Source organism: Bidens hawaiensis, unplaced genomic scaffold, assembly GCF_021521415.1.
Source record: "Bidens hawaiensis isolate Kalapana, Puna unplaced genomic scaffold, B.hawaiensis_p1.1 tig00003182_1, whole genome shotgun sequence".
NCBI lineage: Eukaryota > Viridiplantae > Streptophyta > Magnoliopsida > Asterales > Asteraceae > Bidens > Bidens hawaiensis.
Genome location: NW_027491173.1, coordinates 2282620 through 2302248, shown reverse-complemented (window position 1 = coordinate 2302248; position 19629 = coordinate 2282620). Strand labels below are relative to the sequence as shown.

The 19629-nt window shown below is 36.1% G+C and overlaps 1 protein-coding gene across 1 annotated transcript; it reads left to right on the top strand.

Moving 5' to 3' along the window:
• Positions 1-9773: 9773 nt before the first annotated feature.
• Positions 9774-19073, top strand: LOC143622542 (CBS domain-containing protein CBSCBSPB3-like). The gene is made up of 13 exons (XM_077093658.1): positions 9774-9919; positions 10142-10434; positions 10540-10710; positions 10779-10857; positions 10936-11049; positions 11130-11196; positions 16060-16165; positions 16486-16544; positions 17213-17316; positions 17463-17596; positions 17695-17780; positions 17880-17969; positions 18697-19073. Exons 1-13 carry the CDS (start codon positions 9774-9776, stop codon positions 18883-18885), a joined length of 1638 nt encoding a protein of 545 aa, XP_076949773.1. The 3' UTR covers positions 18886-19073.
• Positions 19074-19629: the final 556 nt, after the last annotated feature.

Below are 19629 nucleotides of genomic sequence, written 5' to 3'. Positions count from 1 at the left end.
TTGGGTGGGCATGGATTTGATTTGGTTATTTTGAATATTCAATAATATCTCATGCATTATTTATTAATTTGTTATTTTATAGGCTTCACTAACTATTGTATATAAAGTAGATATGAACCGGTTTTTATATAAAACCATAGGGTTTATATATTGTAGGTACATATGATACATGCCATAACTATCATTTATCGGTTCTCGGTTTGTTTTGTTTGCTGGCCAGACGATTATATAAGAAAATGTTTGATGTTTGGATACCCGATAAAAGCGATTAAACTGGATAATTATTAAATGGTTTGTATAATTTTTTTGGCCAAACAAGTCTCAATTTCATTTGAATAATTTTGGTCAAGCCAATGTTGTAACTTAAGGTATTGTTACTGGACTATCTGTATCTCTATCGAGGTCTTCATAACCACTAGTTCAAGCCCATCAGGTATCATCTCTACAGTTCAGGCCAATCCCATTAATGTATGGTTCAGTTCTACTATTCAACCCACATCACACTCAGCGTCAAGTTTTCTAGAAAAAGTTCTAGCCCTATTTTCAGAGTTGTTACAGTTGGGAACTCTATCTTAATACAGAGTTAATTAATTATTAGGTGAAGGCTCACTATCTTAACATAGTGAGATTAAGAAGAAATTGTAAAGCTAAGTAGTTGGTGTGCTTGGTGAAGAAGGTTATCACTTTCTTTTAAGAGTAACACGTTTGTATCGACGATCCATATCTTTTAGGGAGACGACTAGTAAAGGAAACCATCGATCAGGGAGAGGACGGAGAGTGAATTAGTTAATATTCACTTCAACCTCTATAAATCCGGTTGTTTCATCTCTAGCCATTAAACTCTTTTACTTATTTGTGTTTTTTTATAAGTTCTGAAAAAAGTTTAACAAAATCATTAGCTCATTAAAATCAGATCAATTTCAATTCAACCCCTAGTTTTCTACAATTGGTATTAGAGCAACTTTCTTTAAAGTTTTCCTAAACTTTGAGTTAGATCCATGAATCAAAACTATGTATAGGAGATCTATATATATACCACCTTTGCTTAAAAATGAAAGTTTGTTATTGGAACAAAGATTTGAAACTTTTGTTATTGCTAAAGATAGAGTTATTAGAGAAATCATTGAAGGAAAGGATCTTGTCTCTATTGTGCTCGATGATAAACCTAGGTTGAATTTTCATAAACCAAAGGAAAGTTGGACTAATGAAGACAAGAAAACGACTTAATTGATTTTGAAGCAAATCAGTTCTTTATAATGCTTTGCGTAAAAACGAATATGAAAGGGTTTTATATGTAAAACTACTAGTGAATTTAGAAAACTCTTTTCATAACTCACCAAGGTAACCATCACCTATTGGACAACAAAATTGAATTACTTGTACAACAATATGAGCAATTAAATGTTGGTAAACATGAAAAGATCAATTAAGGTAACGCTAGATTTAATATTATTTTTACTAGTTTTAAATCTCTTGGTAAAGCATACACTAATAAGAATTATGCGAGGAAATTATTGAGGGCATTGCATCTGAGAGATAAGGTGAAAACCTTTGAAGAATCAAAAGATGACGAATCTCAAAAAATGGATGAGCTAATTAGGAATCTTAAAGTACATGAAGTAATCATGGAAAATGATAACGAAATCTTTCAGCCTCCATTCCAGATATCCTCCATTCCATAAGCCATAGACGACCTAGAGGACGATTTTACACCATATTGGAGCTCTCGATTCGTTAAGCAGTCCATGTTCTCATCAATTCAACACATAAGCAAGTCAATTATCATGCACAGACAAGGTTAAATCCACTATGACCACTTTAGGTGTAGGGTTTGTGTATGAAACTAAATGTATCTGTGTATTCTATCTGTTATTGGGTTGAAGTTTGATTGATTCTATAATTAATCTTTTTTATGTTAGTTTTGATTGCTTAAACAGTTATCTGTCTGGAACTAGGGTTTAGCATCAACCGATAGGTTGTGTTCATCAACATTTTGGATTAAGTTCTTATAGTCATCGAACTGTTACTGTTGATAAGTGATTCACATAAAATCTCATATTAATAAACTGGTAATTAGGTAGACCACGTTCAATTGTACCAATTAATCGGACTAGGTTATGTTTATCAGCACGATCAAACTACTGTGTCTAGTAGTTGCTTATCAATCCTTAACTGACGATTCATGTCTATGTGTTTATCCAATTGATAGGATTCATAATAATTGTTTAGTGGATTACATAACCCGAAACCTGAAGTGTGTCACCATTTTCCTAAATTGCTTTACATCTAAAATATTGTGTTTTCATAATCAAATCTTTGAAACCATTTGATATCGTTTGTCCACTTAGTTTAATAATTAATAATTCATGAGTTTAATTTGCACTTTCCACTGATTCTTAGTGGAGACGACCTTACTTACCTGTATATGTTATAGGTATTTAAGTTAATAAATACTTGTTTTTGATTAAAGCATGACATCTGCATCATATGAACGCAAAACAGTCGCATTGCATGCCAATGAATCGCATTGCATGATGAATTCTAATCGCATTGCATGATGAATTCTAATCGCATAGCATTTCCCTAAACTAATCACATCACATGCATGTGCGATGCGATTCGTCTTCGTGCGATCAGTATCATCATTTTCTTTATTTTACCATTATCATCCATTTTCCTCGGTGACCCTTCCTTATGGCACGATTTAACCCTTTTAATGGGTTTTGGGTCGTAACAACTTTGTCTACTTGCTTTTACATGGCCCGAACGCCACTTGTTCACCCCATATCGCATTCGTTATGTTTACTTGCACCTTATAGCCCGATCTACCATTACACCAAGTTTCATGGCAACCCAACATCAAAAACTTAACCTTTTTAACCGGAACATACCTTACGGGTTTTGGATTTGGTTCAGATCTGAAGCAGCCCATGAATCTGGACATGTTTCTTGTAGTTTGATGATGCTTGAACACGAATATCCTTGTTTCTCTTGGATCTTAGACGAATATAATAGGTAGAGAGTTTGTGTGTATGTTGTTGAGTGTATTTGTGGAAGTAAGGTGATGAAATGAATGAGAGTGTTGTGTCTCTAACTTTACCCATTCCCTAGCCCATTCTTAAATCCATGCCCAACATAATCAAACACTAACACACCATTATATTAACGAAATTTCCTTTATTTAATATTAGCAAAAGTAGGATGTTACAATGGTCGAGTATATTTCCTGTATATTAATGTGTTTAAATGTTTAGTTTTTTCTAGATTATAATGCGAACTGTGTTATTTCAAGCGTGCTTTTGTATTTTTAGGTTGTTGAATGCTATTAAGGCTTAACGAGGCGATATACGAACTTGGATTGACGTTTTGGGATGAACGGAAGTGATCGAAACGTATTTCAAGGCATACACGAGTAACGAGCAATTTCCCTGCCAAGAAAGGCCATCGCGCTAAGCAACAGGGTGGGTCATGCTCCTTCGCTCTACGCGAAAGAGCCATATACTTAAACCCAACTATTTTTTCCTTCGCTCTACACGAAGGACTAGTCAAGAAGGTTTTCGCGCTACGTGAAGGTGTTTAAAAACAACTAAAATAAACCTAATATTTATAAAATCAGTTTTCAGCCTCCATTCCAGATATCCTCCATTCCATAAGCCATAGATGACCTAGAGGACGATTTTGCACCATCTTGGAGCTCTTGATTCATTAAGCAGTCCATGTTCTCATCAATTCAACACATAAGCGAGTCAAATGCACAGACAAGGTTAAATCCACTATGACCACTTTAGGTGTAGGGTTTGTGTATGAAACTGAATGTATCTGTGTTTTCAATATGTTATTGGGTTGAAGTTTGATTGATTCTATAATTAATATTTCTTTATGTTAGTTTTGATTGCTTAAACAGCTATCTGTCTGGAACTATGGTTTATCATCAATCGATAGGTTGTGTTCATCAACATTTAGGTAGTGTTTGGTATATATGAATGGAGGCGGAATGGAATGACTCATTGTGAGGGAATGGAGAAAAGTGTGTTTAGTTGATCAAAGGAATGGAATGACCCATTACCTAGTCCATTACATTCCCTTTAAAATACCCCAATTTCATTCCATCCATACCCCATGTTTTTTTCATTCCATTCCCTCTTTCACCCTATATCACCTCCACCACCATCAACACCCACCACCATCACCAACCACCACCGTCGCCACTGTTACCACCACCACCGCCACCAACCGCTGCCACCACCATCAACCATCGCCCCCGCCCCTCACCACCACCACCTGCCGCCCATCGCCACCGCTACCACCACCGCCTGCCGTCGCCACAGCCCACCACCCACCCCAACACCACCACCACCACCACCCACATCCAACCACCATTATCTCTTGTAGCCCACCACCACCCGCCGCCACCAACCACCATTATCGCCCACCAATACCACGATCGCCACCTACCTCCCACCGCCACTCACTACCATTTTAGTTTTATTTTTTCTTTTTTTCCTACCTACCAAATAATGCAAAGTAAGCATTCATTGCATTCCCATGTAGTAACCAAGCATCTAATTGGAATGGTAATAACCCATTCCATTCTTTTCTAATTCCATTCCGTCGTTCATTCCATTCCATTGTTCATTCCATTACCTCATACCAAACAGGCCCTTAGGATTAAGTTCTTATAGCCATCGAACTATTACTGTTGATAATTGATTCACCTAAAATCTCGTATTAATAAACTAGTAATTAGGTTGACCATGTTCAATTGTGCCAATTAATCGGATTAGGTTATGTTTATCAGCACGATTATACTACTGTGTCTAGTAGTTGCTTATCAATCCTTAACTAACGATTCATGTCTATGTGTTTATCCAATTGATAGGATTCACATTAATTGTTTAGTGGATTGCATAACCCGAAACCTGAAGTGTGTCACCCTTTTCCTAAATTGCTTTACAGCTAAAATATTGTGTTGTCATAATCAAATCTTTGAAACCGTTTGATATAGTCTGTCCGCTTAGTTTAATAATTAATAATTCATGCGTTTAATTTGCACTTTCCACTTATTCTTTGTGGAAACGACCTTACTTACCCGTATTAGTTATAGGTATTTAAGTTAATAAATACTTGTTTTTTATTAAAGCACGACATCTGCATCATCTATACTAATAAGGTTTCCTTATGCCACGTATCCTCTTTTTAGTCCATCACTCCTCTCAAATTCCCGCCTTCCACCACACTCCTTTTACTAACCGGTTCATATCCTTACCCAACCTAATTAACAACTTATAACCCGAAGAAAATAATATGCCGATTTTCCAGAAACCCTATTTCTTGCCCCTCTCCTAATGTTTAACATCCCACAAAGCTCATTCACAAAATGCAATCTCTCTTTCCAAAATCATCAGAGACAATACTTCGAATTTTATCTCTAGAAAACCTAAATCAGAAACTTCTACTTTCATCTTCAAAATAACTAGCGACCATTACTAATGCTTTCTTCGATTTCTCTCATAATCATATCAGAAACCCTAAATCATTTTTCTGCAGTTTGGTAATGTTTCTTCAAGAAACTGTAAACCAATCTTTAATTACATAAAAGGAATCTGAATCATCATCTACCCAATCATCATTTTACTTGTGTTTAAGGTATTATATATAATAAATTCGTAATCTTTCTGAATTTTTAATTGTGTTTATATTATAATTTAATCTATCTTATATAAGTTTAGCCAATTTTGATTACCGTTTTTACAAATATGTATCTATACTACTTGGATTTTTTATATTAAGTTATAGTCATAAAAATAGTTTTGAAAAAACCGTAGCACCACCATGTTTTTTACTGTGTAACAAAAATGAAATTATATTTATGAACTTTTTTTTGTCTATAGGTATATAAATCTTCTTTCTTTTGACATAATCTTTTTTTTTTCTCCTCAAACACTTTCACCATAAATATTTTCTGTTATAGTTAAGCGTAAACACTTGCATAACTATTTGATGTTTGTTTTTTTAATTTTAGATAAAATGTCCTTTTTCAATTTTATATATGATTTTTGTACGATTTTGTGTTCATATGATACCTATTCGATGTTCTTTTTCAAAATTTTAAATAAAATGTTTTTTTCTTCATAAAATAATAGTCAATATGATGATTAAGTGATTTTTGAAATAGGTGAAAGCCATAGCAAGGTATCCACCGGACCACTATCTATCTTTTCTGATGGTTTTATTTTATCTCCAAATGTTGCAGAACATATACTGATAATGCCAATATCTCCATGTGTAATATTTACACATTTATTGATTTAAGAGTGATTAATCATTCATATTAATAATAAAAATACCATGTGAGAATTGTTTGCATAAAAATATAGTTTTAAATAGGTGGAGTTAGATACAATATTCTTAACTATACATATTTATGCATTTAATAAAAAAATTGGTTCAAGTCACACTACCTGCTATTACAATTCCATATTCAATGGCATATAATAACAACAACGATTTAAGTTACACTACCCTCATGCTAATTAAATATGACATTTAATTACCATTAACATATTTAATATGTAACCAAAATGTAAATTTATAACCTACTTTAATTACTTTTACATTTTATTACTAACACACCTATCAACAATCAATAAATAAAATAATCGGTTTCAAATTTCAAATCCAAAATATACCATCTATAAATAGATATTTTAATTTTAGTATCTTATCATTCTACACTTAGTTATAGCCAATTAATTTAAACATACAATGTAGCTTATGTATTTAAAGATACAATACCATTAGAACGCGTCAATGTTGAATTGAAGTGTAACCTTGAAGACGTATACAACATTGACGACTCATTTGCTTTATCGTCAACTAAACTGCTGAAGATTCACTTAAAGGATGTGTTTGATGCAACTTAAAATAACAAATTGTTGATTCCAAAAAACGGAGAAGTAGAAGTTTTTTATCGTTACAGACAGTTTTTTTTATTATCCTTTTTCATTATTTGCTCATATCATGTTTCTTACAGTTTATTTTTGGATTGTGTTTGTGTTTTCCTTTATTAGATGTCTATCTTTATGGAGATTGATGAAATGACATAATTGTTTTATGAAATTTTATCTCTTTACAGCTTTATAGTATTATCTAAACATTTGATATTATGTGAAATGAAAAACTATGTTTCATATTGTTTGATACTAAGACATACTTTGAACTTTTAAAATATAATAATAGCATTAACTTTACGCACTTACTATGGTCGTTGTAAATACTATTAGAAGGCACCATATATTTGTACACGAAAAAACATATAGTAAAATTATTTTATCATAACCCGATTATGAAATTTAAACATCATATTCTAACTGTTTATAAATTAATTATTTGCTACATGTATGTTATGTAACACTAAACTTTTAATTGCTATTAAAACAAATAATATTTTACTGTTAAGTAATATAGTTATTATAAAAAAACTTCTAATTGCTATTAAAAACGAATTGTTTCAGTAAAATATAACTATAAGTTTAAGTATTTTTAATTCATGACATGATTAATTTGTATATATATATTGTATTCGATCATATTATATTTTAAATATCTTATTATCAATGTATTAGTAAGAAAAATATATTATTTAGCTGTAATGTATGTTTACTCAAATTTTCTTATCATGACTTTTTATTATTGATATTTCAAATATTTTGAACTTATAAAATTAAATTTGTTAAACCCGTGTTATACGCGGGTAACTAACCTAGTATACAACTAAACAGAGGTATTAGAATATTTTTAATATCGATAAATAAAAATTTAAGATAAGTTTTTTTTTTACTTAAATTATGTAAATATGAATTAAAATCTAATCTGTACGTACGTTTAATCCCGGCAACAATTAACTACTAAAGTGCTTTAAGGACTAATTTGCATCATATCAAAGTTCAAATTTTAGTGTTTATCCAATTACACAAAATCACAAGTGACGCTAAAATCACTAAGAAAATTGAGGGTTTAAACTTCAAATAATGAATACTGATTGTATTTAACATAAAAAAAATCTAGGAATTGCTCAACAAAATTACTAAAATTTTAGTTATCAATTTCTATTTTGTTATAACTATATCATTTCATACTTATGGGGCTGCTTGACAATTTAGTATTGAATCAATACGATGTTTCTTTAATTAAAAGATAGTCTCTAAATCATTCGGTATATAGATGAACTTAATCTATCAAATAGTAATGCTAAATTAAAGTCAATGAGCTGGCGGCAGAGTGATAAGGGAGAGACATAGTGTGTCCATAGTGTTTCATATGACCCATGCTCGATTCCTGCCCGCCACATTTAGTTTTAGTGACACCAGGATGATGATGAGAGACTAGACGAGTAGGTGACGCTCATTAGTTGAATCGTTGAATTGAACGAGTTTATCTCACTTTCAGTATGTGGTAAAAAAAGAAACAAAAAAAGCAATAGTAAATAAAAAAAGAGTAAAATAAGGACAGAATTACAAATTTTGTCCTTTAAACTTAGCTGATTTATGGATCAGATCATTTAAAAAGTTTACTTTCATGCAGTGTCTTTTATAGGACATGTTTATTTGATTTTTGTCCTTTTGACTAACTGTCATCCAATTCCTTAGTTAACTTGAACACATGTAAGGGCAAAAAAGTAATTTCCACATGTTTATTTAATTAAAGACCTAAATACAAAACAAATTAAAAACAAAGCATTATCTTTCTATCTCACTACTTCCCCCTCTCTTTCTGTATTTCTAAATCCAACATCAGATCATCACCAGCACCAATAACCAAGAGTCAGCCGCCAATACATCACCTTGAACACCACCATTGAATCTCGTTAGCCTTTTCTCTACCCACCACAACCAATTTCCGACGAATCTTGATTTAAACTTTGATGGGATCAGGCCAAACAAAACCGGTTCAACTACAATGAAGAGGAAGACAAACAGAGATAATCACGAGACATATATTAGAAAAGTTTGTTGGTTTAATTTGCTTTCATGGTGTGCTTAAACACAAGCCTGCTCGCGGTGGCATCCTTTGGTGGTTTCTTCCCGGCCTTTGGCTTCTTCTCCGCCTTTGGTGCCATTAATTTGAGAGATTGTCTAGTAAATTGAAATTCTAGGATTTTGGAAGTGGCACCGTTGATGAAATGAAATTCCCAAATCTCTCGCTGGAAAACAGAGTTGATCCCATCTGCTTTGAGTTATGACGCAAGGAGGCGGTGATGGTGGTGTTCTTGACTGCCGGAGATGGCGAGGGCCAACAGATTGAGTGTAGGTCCATGTCAAATATTTGATTTTCATGTATATAAAAATAATTATATGTGTTAATTTACCTTTTTGACCCTCACATGCATTCAATTTAACGGAGGAATTGGATGACAGTTAGTTAAAACGACTGAAAATAAATAACATGTTCTATAAAGGACACCGCATGCAAATAATAATTCAGCTATGTTTAAAGGACAAAATTTGTAATTTTTTCAAAAATAAGTAAGAAACAATGTAAGCATTGTGTTGACTATTTATCTATTTGTTGTTTTCCATTTAGACCGGTGTTTTGTTTTGTTTTGTTTTACTCGGAGTTGATTTTTGTCAACCCCAACACAACAACATAACACAACTGAAACACAAAAAGGGGGTGGGGTTGGGTTGGGTTGGTTTGGTTTAGGGTCCCAAAACATCATCAAATCTAGCAGCAAATCAAACCAGAATCTGTAAACAACAACAAGAAGAAGAAGCATGAGCGGACAAGTACCTCCAGGTCGGAGGAACAGTTCGATGCTCAGACGAAACACTTGGTCAACATCATCCATGAGGAAGCTGTCATCGACGCAATCGGAGAACGGAACATCTACTACCAAATCACCTTTGCCTACTCCCTCCTCGTAAGTCCAACCCACCAATTATATTTAGTTTGATCTAAGCAAGTTAATTATTAAGCTACCATATTGTGTTTCACCTTTGCCTACATTTTCTTTGGATCCATTCTTCACTTTCCTTATGGGAGTAAGTATACTCTCCTGTTTTAGTTGTAGAGCTCGTTTCATTAAATGTAGAGGTTATTGTAATTTATTTTTCTTATCTAATATGTGTTTGGTGTTGGTTAGTGGTGAAAGGACTGTGAAGAAACTTCGGTTATCAAAGGCCCTCACAATATCAGAAGGGACCACTGTTTTTGATGCTTGTAGGAGAATGGCAGCCCGCCGCGTTGATGCTGTTTTATTGACTGATTCTAATGGTTTACTTTCCGGAATAGTCACTGACAAGGATATTGCAACCAGAGTTCTTGCTGAAGAACTAAGGCCAGACCAGACTGTAATTTCCAAAGTTATGACAAGGAATCCTATTTTCGTCTCTTCCGATTCTTTAGCGATAGATGCTCTTCAAAAGATGGTCCAAGGTTGTTAGCCTTCTCAAGTTTTATTTTTATTGTCGTTTGCTATTCCTTTAATTTGGACGACATTCACGTTGTCTTATCAATCTTTTTCCATTTGTAATGGAATAGGGAAATTTAGGCATCTTCCGGTTGTTGAAAATGGTGAAGTTATTGCATTATTGGATATCACAAAGTGTCTATATGATGCTATTTCTAGAATGGAAAAAGCGGCTGAACAGGGCAGTGCGATTGCTGCAGCGGTTGAGGGTGTCGAACGCCAATGGGGAAACAATTTTAATGGTGACTAATTTCATAATTTCTTTGTGACCTGTTAGTTGCTTTGACTGATGGTTTATTATCATTTTCAGCGCCTTCTGCTTTTATTGAAACACTCAGAGACCGAATGTTTAAGCCCTCTTTGTCAACCATCATTTCTGAAAATTCTAGGTACTTGTTTCACCTTGTGCTAGTGCAACTTCGTGTCAAAAATGCGTTACTCGATTTGATAGTTTTAATTCATTGCAGGGTTGCAACTGTTGTAGCATCAGATCCCGTTTATGTTGCTGCTAAAAAGATGCAAGAACTTCGCGTTAATTCTGTTATTATTATGGCGGGAAATAATATGCAGGGCATATTAACGTAAGATTATTTTATATGATTGATTATTGATATTGGTTGTCATGCTTGATACCCTATAACAATGTTGTTTCTGTTTTCAGTTCGAAGGATCTTCTCTTGCGAGTGGTGGCACAAAATCTTCCTCCTGAGTTAACACTCGTTGAAAAGGTTCTTTTTCTACAACTTCTAAATATTTTTACAAGATGCTTAGTTTTTTATATAGTATACACTTCTCTGTGATCTTATATGGTAGCGCTTGGATGTGCTCTTTCTAGGATTATCTGGTTATTGTGTCCTGGACCCCCGGTTAGGAGTGAGAAGTTCATGGGTATGACCTTTCAAACCCGTGAAGTCCCATCTTGCTAGACCAATCCATTTTCATTCAATGGGACGGTTCTTGGTTTCTTAATTTAGTTGTAACCGGTTCTGATTTGTTAGGGGCTTTAGTCATAGGGAAGGTTAAACATTTGTTTACCCATTTATTGTAATCGATGCGCTAAAGGGTAAACCAGTTTTCAAGCTTCCCACAATTTTAACCTGTAATTGGACCGAAGTTGGTTACGATTAATTTAGGGAACCGGGAACCGTACTGGTAATAGTATATGGGCTTAGAGATGAACTCAGTACCGACCGCTACCGTTCCTGAATTTCCTAAAAACTTGGTACCAGTATCGGTCCCGTAAGCAAGAATGTGGTAATACCGGTATCGTACCGACCGACACTAATATGCATTATAGTTCCTTGTTTGATTCTGATCATTTAGTATAAGCAATCACTTTTTTATAACACACATTCATATATGTGTAAAAGTAAGGATGTTTATTGAATAAGTATTACAATGGTGAGCACGCCTATATATACAAGAAGAAAACCCTAATTACATCCAATAATAGGCCCATGGGCTTTGTCTAACTATCTAATGACATATGGGCTGAAACCCAATATAAACTAACACTCCTCCTCAAGTTGGAGCATATATGTTAATCATGCCCAACTTTTTACAAATAAAATCTACTTGAGGTTTCCGGAGAGGTTTAGTGAGAATATCTGCAAGCTGAAAGTTTGTCTTAATATAAATCGGTTGAATGGATGGAGGATCTGTTTGTGTGCCTACTACCCGGTCTCTGATAAGATGGCAGTCAACCTCAATGTGTTTTGTCCTTTCATGAAAAACTTGATTCTTGGCTATATGAATGGCTGATTGATTATCATAGTATAGCCGCATCAAGTCTTTAGAAACAACTCCAAGTTCTATGAGAAGACGACGAATCCATGTCATCTCCGATGTTACATCTGCCATGGCTCTATGCTCTGATTCAGCGCTCGATCTAGATACCATGTGTTGTTTCTTACTTTTCCATGATACAAGATTTCCTCCGACAAACACACAATACCCAGTAGTAGATCGTCGTGAAATTGGACAACCTGCCCGGTCTGCGTCTGAGAAACCTGATATCCGACCATCTCCTTCCGTGAAGGCTCCTACTCGACAATGACCCTGATCATAATCTAGGATGCCAAGGCCTGGTGTGGCCTTGAGATATCTTAAGACACGAAGAGCAGCATCCCAGTGACTGGTGTATGGTTCAGCCATGAATTGGCTCAGAACACTGACAGAGAAAGAAATATCCGGTCGCGTGACAGTTAGATAATTAAGTTTACCAACTAGCCGTCTGTATCGCTCAGGATCCTTTATCGGATCCCCTTCTTTTGGGAGGAGCTTCTTTGTAGGTAGCATTGGGGTATCAACTGGCTTGCAACCCAGCAAGCCACATTCAGTCAACATATCAAGGACATACTTCCGTTGAGAGAGAAGTATTCCTTGTGGAGAGCGAGATACCTCTATGCCAAGGAAGTACCTCAATCGACCTAAGTTGCTAACCTGAAACTAAGTCTGAAGGAACTGTTTTGAGTTCAGTGATCCCGGTGTCATCATCGCCTGTGATTATGATGTCATCCACATAAACAACTACAATAATCCTTTTTCCTTTTTGATGTCTAAAGAAGACAGAATGATCGTATGCACTACGAGTCATCCCGAACTGTCCCATAATACTCGAGAATCGACCAAACCATGCCCTGGGAGACTGTTTAAGACCATAGAGGGAACGACGTAGTCTGCAAACTTTCGATGCCTCCTCCTCAACAATGAACCTTGGTGGCTGCTCCATATACACCTCCTCCTCAAGAACACCATTAAGGAAGTCGTTCTTGATATCAAGCTAGTGGAGCGGCCAATGATTAATGGCAGCAAGAGCAATGCAAATACGGACAAATGGCATTTTAGCAACTGGCGAGAAGGTTTCATCATAATCAATGCCATATGCCTGAGAATAACCTTTGGCGACCAATCATGCCTTTAAGCGATGTAAAGAGCCATCTGGGTGCAGTTTGACTGTGAATACCCAACGACAACCAACAACACGCTTCCCTACAGGAAGTGTTTCAAGATCCCATGTATGATTGGATCTAAGAGCCCCAGTTTCCTCCTCCATAGCCTGCCTCCATCCCGGATGAGCAAGAGTGGTCATCACATTCCTGGGAATCGGGTAGGAATCAAGGGTAGTGGTGTTGGCATGAGATTCAGGAGACAGGTGGGAATAGGCAACATAATCTTGAATCGGGTAACGGGTGCAACATCAAGGCTCTTTGTGAAAGACGATAGGTATATCGGGAAAAGGGGCACCTGGAGGATCGTATGGTGTAGTGGAGGTAGGAGTGGGTTCAGGAGTAGGGGATGGGGTGTTGGACTCAGAAACGGGTGGTGGAACCGAGGATATATCAGGATCTGGATGGGAATCAGGAGGCTGCGACGAGTGATTGTGACGTTGACGACTGTATGTGAAGAGTAAGGGTGGAGGTTCTATCGGTGGACCCGTGGGAGTAGGGACCGGAGCTGTGGTGCCGGAAACCGGATGGGTAGAGGGAACTGATACGGGAGATGTGGGAACAGGAGCAGTGTCGTCCGAGACCGGAGGGGCAGATGGAACAACAGACAGAGGAAAGGTGGCGATAATGTGTGACTCGGGTATATCAGGATCAGGAAACAAATCGTGAACTGAAGTGGAGGACTCGAGAAAGTAAGGACATGACTCATGAAAGGTGACGTTAGCACTAGTAAAGTATCGTTGAAGAGAAGGGCTATAACACCGATACCCTTTCTGGACACGTGAATAACCAAGGAAGACACAACGAATGGCTCGAGGAGCAAGTTTACTAATGCCTGGACGATGATCATGTACATATGCTACACAACCAAAAATCTTAGGTGTGAGTGGAAAGGGGGTTCCTTTGGGGCACAAAACAGAAAACGGGGTTTGACCGAGGACAGATGAGGGCATACAATTTATGAGATAACAAGTTGTAAGAACAGCGTCACCCCAAAATCTATCAGGAACATGAGACTGAAACATGAGTGTGCGTGTAATATCCAACAAATGACGATTTTTGCGTTCGGCAACGCCATTTTGTTGAGATGTGTAAGGGCATGAAGACTCGTGAATAATGCCATGTGCTTTCAAATAGGTAGAAAGTTCATTGGAGAAATATTCAGGTGCATTATCAGTGCGTAGGGTTTTAATGGATGAGTTGAATTGATTTTTGACGTAAGAATGAAACTCACGAAAAATTGAATTAATTTCACTACGAGTTTTCAACAGATAAACCCAAGTAGCACGAGAATAATCATCAATGAAAGTGATGAAATATTGAAAACCCAATGAGGATTTAACACAAGGACCCCATACGTCAGAATGTACGAGTTCAAATATAAAATCGGTGCGTTTTGACACTTTTGGAGGATAAGAACGCCGTTTATGTTTACCAAGCTCATATGACTGACAATGAAAATCATTAGGAATAGAAATATCTGGTCTTATTTGCCTTAGAACTGCTACAGAGGGATGGCCTAACCGACAGTGAGTCTCCCTAACAGCGGAATCACATAAGTTTGCTATAGGGTGTGATAGTGGTGACATACGGTAGAGGCCTCCTGATTCAAAACCGGTACCAATTACCCGGTTTGTTCCCAGTTCCCGAAAGACACAGTGAGTTGGGTAAAAGGTTACAGAACAATTGTTTTGTTTGGTAATCTGACTAATGGAACAAAGGCTTGTAGGAAATTTAGGAACGAAAAGGATAGAAGACATGTTTATGTTTTTCGAGTTACTTATGGATCCTATACCATGAACGGGGCTTGAAGATCCACAAGTAAGACGAACCGGTGCATGACAAACATAATGCAGGCTAGATAAAATACCTTGATTCCCAGTCATGTGATGTGTGGCTCCAGAATCGATTACCCACGAAGTGTCGAGGCTTGAAAACTTACCCGAATGTGCAGAGTTGGTTTGAACATGAGAAGATTGCGAGGCAAGAAACCGTTGAATCAAACAATGCTCTTCTTTGGTAAATGTATATGTGTGTTTGTTCTCTCCTATTGAATCAGAAAGTTAGTACCGAGCGAGAACAAGCACACGAGCTGAGACAGAAAAATAAAAGTGCCCGAATCGGATAACTAACAGCACAGGGAGGTTCGGAAGTAAAAGACAAGTGGCCTGGAAAAAATTCCGGTGACCGGAACAGTGGTCACGCGCCGGCACTTGCCGGCGCGTGGGTGGCAGCGGCGGAACAGAGGTGGCGCGTGCGGTGGTGGTTCGGCGTCTGTTTTTCAGGTTATATAAAACGGGGCTGTCTGGAGACGATGGTGGTGGCGGTGATGGTTGGGGATGTGTCGGAAAAGGATCTGTAACTGAACAGCAGGTGGCGGCAGCTAGGGTTTGTGAGTGGTAGAGAGTGGCGGCGGCTAGGGTTTGGATCGAGAGCCATAGCTCTGATACCATGTAAAAGTAAGGATGTTTATTGAATAAGTATTACAATGGTGAGCACACCTATATATACAAGAAGAAAACCCTAATTACATCCAATAATAGGCCCATGGGCTTTGTCTAACTATCTAATGACATATGGGCTGAAACCCAATATAAACTAACAATATGTTTATGATCTAATTGACATTTGTTCTTGGTTAAGGTTATGACACCAAATCCTGAATATGCAACAGTGGACACAACAATCCTTGAAGCGTTGCATATAATGCATGATGGAAAATTTTTACATCTTCCTGTTGTAGACAAAGGTGAATATTTTTCTTTGTCAAATTTCAGTATAAACTTGCTAATAATGCTTAAGGTGTTATTGGAAAGGCAAATTCACCTGGTTCAGTTGAAATATGGCATCTCTTTCACTTTTTCAGATTTCTATGTGATTAACAAATAGTAATAATAATGATGACAACAATATGCTTAGTATTGTTGCTATTATTATATTTATGGAATTTTTATTTTGATTATTTGAGAACTTAATTATAACTTTTAAGGCTGGTAGATTTATCACTTGGACAATTTAAACATTGTTTAATGTCAATTTATATCAAATCATTTTCTCTTTCTTTGGCAGATGGAGGCGTTGTAGCATGTGTGGATGTTTTGCAGATAACTCAGGCAGCTATCTCAATGGTAATTGAAAAGTTATATCTATTTTTTATATATTGTTTTATGATGTGATCTAAATCATACTAGTCACGTACTTGGTTAGAAAAAGACGTGCCTAAGGCGCATGGGAAAACACATCAGGGGCAAAAAGGTGCGCCTCATGTAGTTTTGCCTTAAAATTAGGACCAGTGGGAGGTTTATATCCAATCATATGTTTTTCATTCTGTAATGACCTAATAAAATATGAAAAAAAATTTGAGGATTTGTATTAATAAGGGTGGCTGTGTTTGACGATTGAACACAAAATATGCACATTCCTCGTTGCATACAATAAAGAATTTGGGGAATCAAAGCGTGTTGGATAAAAGGGCCCATTAACTTTTCCATTATCTCCAAAGACACTAATTTTGGCATAAAACAGTTAATGGTGCTTTGATGTGAAAAGGAGTGCGTATTTGAAGTTTTATTATAATACTCTTTTTCTGTAAATTGATAAAAGTAATTTTGGTTCAAGCGAAACTATCAATAAACACGTTTAAAATTTTTAATTGAAAATTTGAAGTTCCAAAACTTATTTTTTTTGGTCAGCAATCAGTTTTATCATTAAAAGTACCATGTGGGACATGGATAAAAACTGCATTTCTATGTTCGTCTGCTACCTGGAGAACTAAGGTTTTGCTTATCCTTTCCAGGCTGAAAGTAATTCTGGTGCTGATGTGGCAAACACGGTGATGCAAAAGTTTTGGGACTCGGCTCTCAATCTAGAGCCACCAGATGATTATGAAGACAGTCACAGGTTATCTTTTTCTGATAATAGTCTTTTGACCTGTTAGCAATGATTTTAACTTAAACCGACCCATTTTTATCTAAATGGGTTGAAGCTGCCACCTCAGCATGCTTATGATTCACAGTTTAAAGTGGTGTTCAATTGTATATGTACAGTGAAATGTCAATGTCAGCAATTATGACATCCGACGCTATGGAAGCTGGGAGGTCATATCCATCTGTTGGTCTTGGAAATTCATTTGCTTTTAAATTTGAAGACCTAAGGGGACGTGTACATAGGTTTACTTTCGGTGAGCTCTATTGTTTTCCAACGTTTTAATTTAAATTATTTGTTTGTGATAACAGGCGAGCATTGATGTAAATGTAACATAACGTTGCATTGCTACAGGCACAGAAAATCTTGGTGAGTTAGTTTCTGCTGTTATTCAAAGGATCGGTGGTGGCAGTGGTGATCAAAATAGCTTTCAACTTATGGTATAAACATGATTATATTAACTTGAATTTCTCATTGTCTGCTTCTTTTGTTAATCAAGCCATACTTATTTATCTATATTTGCACTTCTGTTATTGTAGTATGATGACGATGAGGGGGATAGAGTTTTGCTTACTACAGATAGCGATCTCGTTGGTGCTGTTAGTCATGCCAGGTTAGCCGGTCAAAAGGTAAACCTCACCTCATAGTTTTTTTTTTTTTTTTTTTGTGTCAGTTTCTCTTTCACATTACTTGAATCTGTTTCTTCATTTTCGTTTTTATTGTCATATTCCCTTCATCCCATTAAATATCCCTAAAATTCTCATATTCAAAATGACGCCATCACGTAATTTAAAGTATATTACACTTTTCGTTTTTATGTGTATAGCAAATTTCAAGTTTCATTCTTAAACTAAGGAATTAACAGGAAGCATCCTTTATGTTCACATTTTGTCACACTTGTTCTTTTCATTAACAGAACGGTCGCTAGTTTTATTGTTAAGTCTGTCATGTGCAAACTACATGAGGGTAGTTTGGTCATTTATTCTCACAAAAGACTATTTTTGTGATCTAATAGAACAAGAATAGAAAAGGAACAAAAATATATACTTTGTTCTCTTTCATAACGAAGGCTAGTCATGTGCAAGCCACATGACGTTATTTTGGTCATTAGTGACCGTTAGTGGATAGGACGAAACGTGTAAACAAATTTGAAAATAAAGGGAATTCCTTGTCTTTTGTTGGGACGAAAAAGTGTAATTTGCTCAATTAGTTATACATTGTGTTTTTTTTTCCCTTCAAGAGATGCACCAAAATGTTTTAAAATGTACTTTTTCCCACCATTATGTTTTTAGGGTGGTGCTTGTGCACAATTTCGAGTAGTATTTTTTTTTAATAATTTTTATATCCATTTTTCAGGTGTTAAGATTGCATTTAGACTACTCTGATTTTGGTCAACCGAAAAGAGAATCACAATTAGGTACGGTTATGGAAGAACGGACAATAGTAGCCCCAAAATCAAACCATCTGCAAACTGGGATTTTGGCAAGTGCAGCAGTTATTGCAGGTGTCGCTTGTCTCGTCTACTTAAAACGTTCCAACCAATGAAACTTGTTTCTTTTGCGTATCAACGACAGGTTTTACCTAAGTAGCATGTGAAGGACAAATAAAACTGTCAATAGATGTGCTACCAGAAAAATGCAAAATGTCACCATATAATTTATTTATTTTTTGGTTATATTATCAAAGGTGGTTTTGAGGACCATTTGTTGCTTTATTTGGTAAATCTATCTAAAGTTGGTCAATTTCCTTTTCACTTTTTAGGAATGTTATCATAATCTTTCTTTATCAAAACACACCATTTTTCAAAATGTAATAAGAGAGATCAGACTAGATGGGTAAGGTGATGGTTGTTGCTACAAAAAATACGATACGGGATGTGAGAGATGGTCCTTCGTCATAGGGTATCGGCCTATCAACCCTTGGTGCTTCGACCCTGCCAAGATGGTAGAACTGTTAAAGTCTCACCACATGGAGGGTATTATTGATCAGCTTTTAGCGTAAGAATAAGTTAGCTTTTTCTCGGGGAGGATAATAGGGAGGGATGATGAAGAATTATGAAGCATAAGTGTGCATTACCTTTATTTTCTTTTGGACCAACTTACACCTAAATCCGTGTTTAGCGGGGCTTAAACCCCCTTGACCTCAAGAAGAACACAACACGAACACCTAACTCCGATGACTTTGCCAATTGGACCAACACCCACACCACCATGCATGTTACCAAGACATTTATTTACAAAAATATTATTTTTAATTAAAATCTTCATATTTATAAGTAAAATAACGTAT

What these genes read in the sequence shown, in the direction of transcription:
- LOC143622542 (XM_077093658.1), top strand. Translation starts at nt 9,774, where the DNA reads ATGAGCGGACAAGTACCTCCAGGTCGGAGGAACAGTTCGATGCTCAGA. An exon ending in AGTTAACACTCGTTGAAAAG is followed by an intron (nt 11,197 to 16,059) that starts GTTCTTTTTCTA and finishes TTCTTGGTTAAG; the next exon opens with GTTATGACACCAAATCCTGA. An exon ending in AAAATAGCTTTCAACTTATG is followed by an intron (nt 17,781 to 17,879) that starts GTATAAACATGA and finishes CTGTTATTGTAG; the next exon opens with TATGATGACGATGAGGGGGA.